This window comes from Apodemus sylvaticus, chromosome 17, assembly GCF_947179515.1.
Source record: "Apodemus sylvaticus chromosome 17, mApoSyl1.1, whole genome shotgun sequence".
NCBI lineage: Eukaryota > Metazoa > Chordata > Mammalia > Rodentia > Muridae > Apodemus > Apodemus sylvaticus.
Genome location: NC_067488.1, coordinates 6,392,112 through 6,404,756, shown reverse-complemented (window position 1 = coordinate 6,404,756; position 12,645 = coordinate 6,392,112). Strand labels below are relative to the sequence as shown.

The window sequence follows — 12,645 nt, the reverse complement described above, 5'->3', positions numbered from 1 at the left end:
TGCCTTTAATCCCAGCACCTGGTAGGCAGAGGTAGCTAGATCTCTTCTTGAGATTGAGGCCAGCCTGGTAGCAAAGATTGGCAGGGTGGGGGAGAGGAGAGATATCTTAGGAAAACTAAGAGGTCAAAGTAGTGTTTCTTATTTTGGTTATAATATAGATTCTATTGAATAAAAATTGTTCCAGAGCCATGCAGTCTACATAGCCCAAGCTCTTGGGAGGAACTCATAGCTTGTTTGGGCCACATGAGACCCTGTCCCATTTGTGTTGTTTCTTTTTAACCAGTTGGGGTTTATTTTTTACATGTGTGAGGTGGGAAACATAGCTTTGCACACTTAGGGAAGTTGGTGGGCAGTTTGTGGTGGTCACGTTTTCTTCCTCCATGTGAATCCTAGGTATTGAACTCAAATTGTTAGGGTTGCATGGCAAATACCTTTTCCTGGTGCGTCATATTGTCATCCTATTAAAAGATTTTTGTAACAGATTTTAGTTAAGGTAGGGGTGAATAGAAATGAGAAGTGCTCCAGGGAAGAGGAGAGATATACTCGAGTATGCCTATAGACCTTTCAGGGGGTAGTAACTGTAAGGTAGAAATAAACTTTTTTTGAGACTAGTCTTAGCTGACCAGGAACTCAATATGTACACCAGGCTGGTCTCAAACTCACAGCTCAAAAAGATCAACCTATCTCTGCCTCTCAAGTGCAAGGATTAAAGGCTTGCACTGCCAGAGTTGGCAGTTTATTTTTACTGAGGAGACCACAAATAAAGATAAACCTAACTCAAATTTTTTGCTTCATTAGTATTGGGCTTTGATTATTATTATCATCATCATCATTATTATTATTATTATTTTGGTGTTTTGGATTTGGTTTTTTCGAGACTGGCTGTCCTGGCACTCATTCTGTAGACTAGGCTGGCCTCGAACTCAGAAATCCGCCTGCCTCTGCCTCCCAGAGTGCTGGGATTACAGGCGTGCACCACCACTGCCCGGCTTTGTTTATTGTGTGGACATTAGAGGACTATTTTATGGCATCTGTTCTTTTGTAAATATTTACATTTGTTTATTGAGGGACATGTGTCTCTGTGTCTGTCTGTCTGTGTCTCTGGACATATGCCACAGACAGAACAACCTGTAGTGGTTAGTTCCTTGGAATCAAACACAAGTTTTAGGCTTGCTGCAAGTGCAAACTAATTTGAGAGAAAATTTTAATTTGAATTTGTGCTGAGTTGAAGTTTTTATTGTGTCTAGTGTTAATGTTCTTGAGTTTTGTTTTAGAAATACTATGATTACAGGGAGCTAACTCAATCTCTTGTAGGGTGTTAAATAATATCTAACATGATCTTAAAAAAAATCCAGAGATACATTGCTTCAAGGGTTTCTTTAGAATAAATATTGTGCCTCAGAAATACAGTATCTTTGTATATGATACTTGTGTCACTATAATGGGAGTGGAGATCATAGGATTAATCTTCTACTGGACAATAATTAATATTGGGGAACTTTTGGAAGAACTTAAAACATTGCCCTTATGGAAATACTTGGTACTTGACTATATGAACTATATTTGAGCTATCTCCAGTACTCTACTAGTATTTTTGTGCAGGTATTAGACTCTAGGTTAGGTCATCAGGATAGGTGTTCTTTTCTCCCTCTCCTGGCATTTATTCATTTATTTATAAATAAAAGTCAGGGTCTCACTATTGTAGCCACTGGAAATCACTGCAATCCTGCTTCAGCCTCCTAAGCATTGGAATTACAGGCATATGCTATTATTTATTACACTTGGTTTCAGGATAAGGTTTTAAATCAACCATTCCATTAAGTAATTTTTTTATGTAATTGTTTTTTTTTTTTTGTTTTGTTTTGTTTTTGTTTTTTATTTGGTTTTTCGAGACAGGGTTTCCCTGTATAGCCCTGGCTGTCCTGGAGCTCACTCTGTAGACCAGGCTGGCCTCGAACTCAGAAATCCACCTGCCTCTGCCTCCCAGAGTGCTGGGATTACAGGCGTGCGCCACCACCGCCCTTTTTTATGTAATTGTGACTAACCTGGAACTTGCTACATAGACCAAAACTAGCTTTAAACTCCTAGAGATCCACTTACAGGTAGGTATGTGCCACCACATCCAGCCAGAAGCAGAATTTTGGCTATGTTTTGCTCTGATTTTAGTGTGACTTTATTGCTTGAATAGTTTTGAATGTATATTCATGACATTCTATGGAGTTGTATTACTATTTAGTTTTAGTTTTGAAATACAGTTTAATTCTGGATTCCCTCTTGTCTTGGAACTAACTGCTCTGGGATAATTACTGGGAATGGAGTAGCATTAATAGACGTAAAACAGCTGTTGCCGTGATTATCACTCTCAAATTCACTGTGGGTATGATTACCCGAGTAAGACCTGTATAAGATCATTCAGCAGCACTAAGTGGACTCGGTGGTTCTAAAAATGGGCAAGGAATATTAGAGAAGAGGATGTGTTGGGGAATGCCTAGGTTGATTTGGATATGATCAATGTAATTTATATACTTGTGTAGATTGTCAGGAAATAAATGAAACATGCTTTATTTCCGTTTAAAGCTATTAGGCATGGTGGCACACACCTTTATCTCAGTACTAAAGAGGCAAGGCCAGGTGGATTTCTGAATTGGATGCCATCTTGGTCTTATAACAAGTTCCAGACCAATCAGGGCTACATAGTGAGATTCCACTCTCTCTCTCTGTGTGTGTGTGTGTGTGTGTGTGTGTGTGTGTGTGTGTGTGTGTGAGAGAGAGAGAGAGAGAGAGAGAGAGAGAGAGAGAGAGAGAGAGAGAGCTTTTGTTAACAAAAGCTGTAACAAAACAAAACAAATCACTATTCTTCCCCTAAACTCCCTCAAGTTTTTTGATCTATGAGGGTTTTCGGTTGTATATTCTTGTTTGGGTTTTAAGATCAGCATTTTTAGGATACAGCACTGTATGACTGTTGTCATGTAGACTGAAACCAGTATTAGCTGTATGTTGTAAGTTAAATTTTTAATTTACTTGTTCGTTACTGCAAAGATCTATCACTAAAATTTTAAAATTAAATATTTAATTTTGGGCTGGCTCAATGAATGGTTCAGTTGGCAAGTGTGCTTGCCACTGGAAATACAAGCCTGATGGCCTGAGTTTAATTCCTGGAAGCCATAAAGGATGGAGGAAACAAACCGACTTTAGACTCTCCTCTACATGCCTGCAGGACACATGTACACACAATAATGAATAAAATAAAACTGTATAGTTTTCCTTTTTGTTCTTTGTCTTTGTTTTTGAGCCCAGGATATATCTGTATTTGTGCAGCTCTGGCTATCCTGTGTAGATTAGTAGGGTGGTCTCAAAATCATAGTGATTCACCTGCTTTGTTCCCTTTCCTAGGATTAAGGATGTGTACCACCACGTCTTGGTTCTGTGTTTTCTTAGCTCAGTATCTAAGCTCAACATAACATGCCAAATTTGGTGTAAGCAAGAATGGGTTGATGTTTTCTACTATGTTCTACATGAAAACCATAATAATCCTGAGACAGTTTTTTTGAGGGGGGGGGAGGGAGGTTGGCTTTTCGAGACAGGGTTTCTGTGTAGCTCCAGCTGTCCTGGAACTCACTCTGTAAACCAGGCTGGTCTCGAACTCAGAAATCCTCCTGCCTCTGCCTCCCAAGTGCTGGGACTAGAGGCGTGTGCCGCCACCACCTGGCTAGTTGGGTTTTTTTTTTTTTTTGTTTTGTTTTTTTTGTTTTGTTTTGTTTTAGGATTTTTAGGATTTATTAATTATATGTAAGTATGCTGTAGCTGTCTTCAGACACTTCAGAAGAGGGTGTCAGATCTTGTAATACTTGGTTCTTGGGAGATTTGGTTCTCAGCAGTTTAGAGTATATGTTGCTCTTGGACAGGACCTGATTTTGGTTTCCAGAAAGCATCTGTGACAATCACCTATAACTCCAGCTCCAGAGCATCCTTTTTTCCTAGCCATCCTGTACACCTATGTTTGTGCACAGACAGCTATACTATACACATAGGTAAAATTAATTCAGAGGGTGAGAGGTAAAGGCAAATGGGGTATTGCCCAGTGGTTAGAGCACTTACTGCTTTTGCAGAGAATTCAAATTTAATTTTCAGTAACCACATCAGGTTGTATTTATAACAGCCTACATCTCCAGCTCCAGGGGATCCAGTGCCCTCTTCTGGCTTCCATAGATAGGCATATGTACGTGTATATGCATACAATACAAACATAGACATAATTTTAACTGTAGACCAGGCTGGTACTGAAGAGATCTGCCTGTCTCTGCCTCTCAAGTGCAGAGACTAAAGGTGTGTTTTGCCAGTCCTTGGAAAACAAATCTTTTAACAAAGTTTTAAATGTTTATTGTGAATCATCTCATATTTTAAAATAAGTAAGCTGTGCTCTTTTCCTTAATCTCTTATCTCAAACCTTCTGCTCATTCTTGTTCTTTTTTAATGTAACTCTTCATGGAAATGTTTTTTGTCTAGGCACAGTGAGTTGTTTCATCCATTAAAAAATGTTTTTAAATTGTGGTTTTTTAGCTTTCTAGTTACTGTCTGTTGAGGCAAACCCTGTTCTTGATATCATGAGTGCTCTGTATAGGTGATTTCTGGTCCATTAATGGCGAAAGTACTGTTAATCTTTTTACCACTCATTGGCTATCCCTTTATTTAGAATGTACTTCCTTTATGTAGAATGTAGTTTCTTGGTGCTTTTTTCCTCCTGGAGGTCTTTATAGAGCAATCATTCTTTAGAAGTTTCTTCTAGTAGTTTTTAGTCAGTTACTTCCAAAGTTATCTTGTGTGGTAACATTTTTCTGTTGGCAGATGGAGTGTAGAGAGGCGCTTAGACACGCCTGTGTATTTTGAAGCTGAGTGTTGAGCCATCTAATGCTTACATGAGATACAGTAGAATGCTTGTGAGGGTCTTTACAGGAACTATAGTGTACATTTCAAAATACATTGTTTTCATTTTTAGTGAGTAAAGGTCCTGTTGAGCAGTGGTTGGCTTTATTTGTTAAGGTTGGGTTTCCTGTTGAGGTGTCTGTGAAACAATACTCTCAACCTTTCAGCTCTCCCTGTTCTACTTCCAGGGAGCTCTTCACTTCAGAAACCCAGGACTCATTCATCCAGCTTGGTGTCAAGTGGGCTGTTGCTGCCAGGATTATCTTGTGATTATATGAAAGATGTATCAGTTTCTTCTGAAGTGCAATCAACTATATAGAAGCCTTTGTAGCAGGTGTGTAACAAGGCAAGTGCACAGCTGCCAGCAGCCGTTACTCTTGGGAGTGAACATGAGGACTCCGCCACCTCGTGTAGGACTCCAGGGAACAATGTGTGGTTCTTTGGAGCCATTGTTTCTTTTGGCAGCTTCGTGGAAAATGTATTATCAAAATCAAAACACCAACGTACAGGCGTAAATTAGAAATGTTACAGTTTTTTCTCCAGCCATGAGTTCAAAAGGAAATTCCTTATAATAGTGGTGTTGGGATTTCAGCAACAACACTAAATGGCCTTTTAGTCATACATTAATAGGTATTTGGTTGCTAAAAGTAGCGTTTAATATGGTAGTCAATAGAGAATGCATTTTAGTAATTGTTTTTTACTTTTGAGTCTCACTGTACCCTGTGCTCGCTTTTAACACTTGAAACGGTCTTCCTGTCTCAGACTTTCTCCAATGCTGGGTTTTACAGGCCTGCACCACTGCATCCAAGAAAGTCTGTTTTTAGTGAAGAGAATCGAAAGGTTTGGAAAACAGCCTCTTGTGGATTAACTTGAAGTTCTGGCTTGTGGTATGAACTATTCCCACTTTCTATCACCACATGAGCGCTTCCTCTCTTCCACCCCCTCTCCTTTCCTCCCTTCCTTTGATTGGTTGGTTGGTGTTTAGTTTTTGTTTTTGTTTTTTTTCTATATAGCTACTGGCTATCCTAAAACTCAGTATGTAAACCAGGCTGACTTTGAACTCAGAGATCTGCCTGCCTCTGCCTCCTGAGATTAAAGGCATACTCTATCATACCTGGCTTTATTAATACCTCTTAAAATACATCTTTACCAGCAGTAAGCAAAATTTTTTTTAAATGAAGAAAATTGCTTAGCAAGTAAAGTTGTGTGTCCCAGTCAAGCTTCTCAACCTGAATTTCTGGAATCCATGTGGTAGAGAGAACTAACTCCTTCCAGTTATCCTTGAACTCCACATATGTGCATGCAAAGGTGTATACACACACACACACAGGTATTTTTTAAAACTCAAAATTGAAAGCAAGGAGTTCTGGAATCTTAATGCTTTTTTAGGGCCCCTTCAGTAAGGAATAGTGAGGTAGGAAAGGCAAGAGGTCAAGCTACCCCTTTCCAATTGTTTGAAATACTGTGCTACCAAATTACTCTTTGAGACAGTGTCTCGTTTATTTAGCCTAGGCTGTCAAACTTATATACTATATAGCCAGCAATCACTTAAAGTTCCCAACGTTGCCTTTCCTTAGTAGTGGGATTATGGGTGTGTATCGTCATACCTTGTTTGTGCCAGGCCATGATTGAGTCTGAGCCTCAGGCAGGGTAGGTAAGCACTGTACCAATTGAGCTATATCTCAGTTCTGCATCCTGCCCCGCAAGCCCAGTAAAATTTTGAGTTTGTTGGCTTAGAGGACTATGTAGAGGTCTCCTGAGGATATGTGTTGCATATTCTTTATCAAATCAAATTTTTCTGGATCTAGCAAATTTTTAACAGTTTGTCAGTTAGTTGTGTGGTAAGGCTGCAGGGCCTTATAACAGTTTTAAGATGGATTTAGTTTTGGCTTTTGTATTTGGTTTCATGTATAACTTGAACTCATTGTATAATTGGGGAAAGAAAGATAAGCTTTTGGTCCTTCTGCCTTGGCCCCACCAGAGCTAGAATTACAGGCTCTTCAGCACACAGTTTATGCTGTGCTGGGGAATCAAGCCAAGGCCTGGTGTTTCTTCCTATGCTAGGTACTTCAATCTCCTGAGGGATGAACTTGATACCTGTAGGGACTTTGTTGTATCACCATATATTATAAGAACTTTCCATGCCGGGCAGTGGTGGTGCATGCCTTTAATCCCAGCACTTGGGAGTTAGGCAGATTTCTGAGTTTGAGTCCATACAGAGTGAGTTCCAGGACTGTCAGGGCTATACAGAGAAATACTGTCTTGGAAAAAAACAAAAACAAAAAACAAAACAACAACAACAAAAAACCCCTTTCTTTCCATTACATAAGGCACTGGGTTTGATGCCAGGCTACAAAAGTAAAACAATCAGGGGTTTTTTGTTTTGTTTTGTTTTGGTTTGGTTTGGTTTGGTTTTTCAAGACAGGGTTTCTCTATATAGCCCTGGCTGTTCTGGAACTCACTCTGTAGACAAGGCTGGACTTGAACCCAGAAATCCGCCTGCCTCTGCCTCCCAAGTGTTAGGATTAAAGCCATGTCTTCCTAGCTCCAGTATTTTTTATATGGACTTTATTGTCCATATGTCTTTGACTCAGATGTGGGCTTGTAATTTGTGGGAATCTCAGAAATGAAGATAAATACAGTAAAGCTTCTATAATACTGATCTTATTTTATTGTGGGTCTCAGTGCAAGGAAATCAAATAGCATGTATCACATTACATTTGTTTTTGTGTCTTTAGGTATATGATATTGGGGCAGGGTCTCGAATAGATCAAGCTGCTGTCCTTGAATGCAGAGTTCAGATTACATCTGCCTCCAGAGTGCTAAGCTTAAGGTTGTTTGCCAATATATATATCATCCTTCTAACAAGTCTCTGTCAGGCAGCCAGGGTTCAGTTAACAATCCTGTAGTTGCTTTTTTTTTTTCCCTGTAGTTGCTTCTAAAGTGACAGTTGCATCTTACAGATGAGTGGACACATTCCTAAACACTCCCCCGGCTTCTTTCGGAGCCAGGTTATGCTTTGTTCATATTAGTACATTTTTATTATCAAACAACACCATTCTTTGTCCACTGTTTTGGTTTAGTCAGTTAATATTTGAAATTTAAAAGGTGTTTGGTTGATTGTTAAAGGGACATAAAAAATTACTTGTATGAGTGGCAACGAGTATATATACTAATATAGGTACATATTGTTGCACATGTGTTAAAAATTCTTGGATAGCCCCATGATACTACTCTAGAAAAGTCTCTGAAGAATTACATTGACCAAGTAAGATTCAGCCCATGAGCCTGATGTTTTTGCAAATACTGAGCCTCTTTTGAGCCATGATATGTTTTCATTTGGTATTAGTTACTTGTAGTGGTCCACAACCATCCCAAGAAACCCAAGTAATGCAATGTGTATAGTTACAAAATAAAAAGCCATATAATGAGATTTATAAACAAAACCAAGTTTCAGATTATTTCAACTTCTAAATTCTGTCTTGTCCTTGAGTGCTGAAATTTTAGATAGGCAATCCTACCAACCTTGGCTAGACTAAAGATCTTGATTATAGTTTTTTTAAATGTGTTATATGTATATATAACTTTATGTGTTATGTGTATATATGACTTTTCTTTAGTGTATGTATGTGCATGCCTATAAAAAGTAGGGGTAAAGAACTTCAATTACATTTTATATCACTTGATTGTTAAACAGCCAGCTTTATTTAATAAGCCCCCATCCACCCATATGTACACACACACACACACAAATACATAATTAAGTGGCTAGAGAGATAGCCCAGCAGTTAAGAGATCTTTTGTTTTTAGCTAGGCACAGTATTGCATGCCTTTAATCCTAGCACTTGGGAGTTTTGAGGCCATCTTGGTAATCTATAAAGCAAGTTCCAGGAGCACCTTGGTTACTACACAGCAAAATTCATTTTGGGGGAGAAAAAAAGAGGAGGAGTCAGGTTTGGTTACCAGAACCCACATGGTAGCTCACAGCCATCCTCAACTATAGTTCCTAAAGATCCAATGCTCGATCTCTTTTTTTTTTTTTTTTTTTTTTTTTTTTAAGATTTATTTATTATATGTAAGCACACTGTAGCTGTCTTCAGACACTCCAGAAGAGGGAGTCAGATCTTGTAACGGATGGTTGTGAGCCACCATGTGGTGGCTGGGATTTGAACTCAGGACCTTCGGAAGAGCAGTCAGTGCTCTTTACCGCTGAGCCATCTCTCCAGCCCGCTCGCTCTCTTCTGACCTTGAATTGTAAGTGGTTGATTTTGATGTAGCCAGAAAGTTAACTAACATTGCTTAGGAGCCATTGAAATGGTGTTCAGAATAAAGGGCCATCGTCACCCTAGGTGGTCTCTAGAACAGGCTCAGAAGCAGCCAAGCACCTAAGAAAGTCTTGTCCATGTCTGTTGTTTTGTCTCAGTTTTAATGTCTACTGGCATCTGTTGCATGAAAGTAAAATGTGAAGTTGGGCATGGTGGTGCACGCCTGTAATCCCAACACTTGGGAGGCAGAGGCAGGTGGATTTCTGAGTTTAAGGACAGCTTGGTCTATAGAGTGAGTTCCAGGATAGTCAGGGCTATACAGAGAAACCCTGTCTTGAAAAACCAGAGGAAGAGTGTGGGGGGAGGGGAGGAGAGAGAGAGAGAGAGAGAGAGAGAGAGAGAGAGAGAGAGAGAGAGAGAGAGAGAGAGAGAGAGAGAGAGAGAGAGAGTGTAAAATGGGTCCTAAATGGTTATATGATACAAAGATATATCTTTTAGATTTATAATGAAGGGAATTTTAACTATTGCATGGAAAATACTCATTTAAACTTCAGAGCCACGGCACTTAAAACCATGAGCCTCCTTGGATCTGTCATTGCTAGGCTAATCTAGGAATTGGCAAGGGTTATTACATAGGTCACTAGCTGGATTTTCCATATCTTGATTCTAAATTGCAGGTAGGCTATAAGAGTACCGTTTTAATTCGAAGTTAAGACCTAGAATAGCTGCAGATTGTCCTTTACCTGCCCTTCTTTCTTTACCTAGAGTGTGTGTGCATACATGTGTATGTACACATATGTTGAAACAGTATCTCATTTTGTATAGTCCAAGCAGTAATCTCTTCCCGTGGCCCAAGTGCTAGGATTAGTAGCATAAGCTACAAAATCAACTATTAGAACAGGAATATTTATACTTATGTTTTTTTGTTTGTTTGTTTTTTAAAAATTTATTTTTTTATGAGTATACTGTAACTGTTTAAGACCAGAATAGGGCATCAGATCCCGTTACAGATGGTTTTGAATCACCATGTGGTTGCTGGGAATTGAACTCAGGACCTCTGGAAGAGCAGTCAGTGCTCTTAACCACTGAGCCAGTTTTTTGTTTGTTTGAGACATGGTCTTTACATAGCCTTTGCTATCGTGGAACTCAACTGTGTCTACAAGTATCTATACTTTACAATATTAGGTCATATGATCTATGTGTGAGATTGCCTTTTTAGTAAGTTATATTGAGCTTACTTTAAACATTTATCTGCATTTATTTATGTGGTAAATAGGGAGATAGGAATTTAAGTAACTGAACTCTTGATCCTTCTGTGCTGGGAATGCTGGGATTATATGCCTGGATACCTGGCCTGCTTGTGTCTATAGACATGTGTTGCTACATAGGTGATAGGTCAACATTGGCTATCTTGCCAGTCACTGTCCATCTTACTCTTTTTGAGATAAATTCTCTTACTAAATGCATAGCTCACCCATTAGATTAACTGCTTGTCCAGCCTTAGGATGGATGTATCCATTATCACACTTGACTGGAGTGTGGGTGCTGGAGATAAGAACTCATGCTTACATAGCAAGCATGCACTGACTAAACTGTCTCCCCAACCTCCTCATTTAATTTACTTTTAAAATAATATCAAAAGTCCAGTGTCTTTGGAAGTATTGAGTGATCACATAAACTCCTCACAAAATTGAATACTTGACAATTTTAGTGAGTCACTCAGTAGATTCATGTTTTAATTACTGAAATAATGCTGAGTTTGATCTAACTTATGTTTTGACAGTTTGTTGCATATTCTAAGGACCCAGACATAGGCTTGGTGGCCCGTCTCTTGTTTTTCCTGGTTTATGACTTTCGGCTTTGTGGAATACGGCTGAGATGAAAGGATTTATTGACGATGCGAACTACTCCGTTGGCCTGTTGGATGAAGGAACAAACCTTGGAAATGTTATTGATAACTATGTTTATGAACATACCCTGGTAAGTGTGCCATATTACTCAAGTATGATGTTGGTAACTTTCCAAATTTGAAAACACATGGTTATGTTTCTCAGACACTAGTGATTAAAAGAACTTGACACAGGTAACTCATTTGTCCTTCCAGTATGTGTTGATACAGTTTGATCTCTTAATGCTAGTTACTATCTACTACCAGGAAATGACCATAGAGCCCTGTTTATTACTACTTTTAAGTCATTTATTGTCATTTTATTAAAAGATCATTTTCATTTATTTATGTGAACAATGTAACACAGTTTTTCTTTGTGAAAGCCAGATTTCTTGTGTTCTCCAGGTTTCTTTCTTTCTTCCCCCACCCCACACCCAGACAGGGTTTCTCTGTAGCCTTGGCTGTCCTAGAACTAACTCTGTAGACAAGGCTGGCCTCAAACTCAGAAATCTGCCTGCCTCTGCCTCCCAAGTGCTGGGATTAAAGGCGTGCACCACCACCGCCCCACGTTCTCCAGGTTTCTTGAACAGCTCTAAAGTTGCTCAAGTTTTCATTAGAACATTAGAAGTAGCTTCTTGACCTTCAGTATGCACATATGACCCAGCCTCCTAGCAAACGTCAGTCACATATTTCTCTACTTATCAGGACTCTTGAGAGGGGGAGTAGCACTTGATGCTAGACACCCCTGAAAACAAACTATGCATATTCTTTGGACACTTTTTTTTTTTAAAGATTTATTTTATTTAAGAGTACACTGTCGCTGTCTTCAGACAAACCAGAAGAGAGCACCAGATCCCATTACAGATGGTTGTGAGCCACCATGTGGTTGCTGGGATTTGAACTCAGAACCTCTGGAAGAACAGTCAGTTCTCTTAACCTCTGAGCCATCTCTCCAGGCCATTAGGGTACTCTTAATTAAATCTTATCTTGCTTTTCTCATGTCAGGTAGAGATACAGCTTAAATCCTTTCTATTTGGCATTTAAAGTCATTGCATATTTAGTGACAATCTGTCCTCCCTCCTTAACTCCTTAAGCATAGTGAGTATATTCTTTCCCATGTATCTTTTCAGAGGTTTTTTGATTTTTTTTTTCTCTTTCATTATCATCAATAGACAGGAAAAAATGCATTTTTTGTGGGGGATCTTGGGAAGATTGTGAAGAAGCACAGTCAGTGGCAGAACGTCGTGGCTCAGATAAAGCCATTTTACACGGTGAAGTGCAACTCCACTCCGGCTGTGCTGGAGATCTTGGCAGCTCTGGGAACTGGGTTTGCGTGTTCTAGCAAAGTAAGTAGTTCTCTTTTCCACTAAAAGCATTTTGAAGTCACTAAGACCTAGACTTTGTAGAACAAGAAGTTTGATGTTTAAGTTTTAAAATAACTATGTAAATGGAGTCTTTTACTCCATTTTAATCATGGAAGTCTACTAATTTTTCAAGTGTATTGATGAAAGGAATGTCACACTGGTGAACTTTGGAGAAAGAATGTTTAAAAACAGATTTTTGTTTGTT

The 12,645-nt window shown here is 39.0% G+C and overlaps 1 protein-coding gene across 5 annotated transcripts in view; it reads left to right on the top strand.

Annotated features, from left to right (window-relative positions):
- The window catches only part of Azin1 (antizyme inhibitor 1), a 31,566-nt gene that overhangs the window by 6,341 nt on the left and 12,580 nt on the right, over window positions 1-12,645 (top strand). For 2 of the 5 annotated variants that reach the window (XM_052160297.1, XM_052160293.1), the window contains exons 3-4: window positions 10,972-11,168; window positions 12,249-12,422. In XM_052160297.1, the coding sequence (XP_052016257.1) occupies window positions 11,067-11,168; window positions 12,249-12,422 (276 nt within the window). In that variant the 5' untranslated portion in view covers window positions 10,972-11,066. Of the gene's footprint in view, window positions 1-5,111; window positions 5,258-5,711; window positions 5,811-10,971; window positions 11,169-12,248; window positions 12,423-12,645 lie in introns of all 5 variants that reach the window. The other 3 variants (XM_052160294.1, XM_052160296.1, XM_052160295.1) reach the window with 3 other exon arrangements.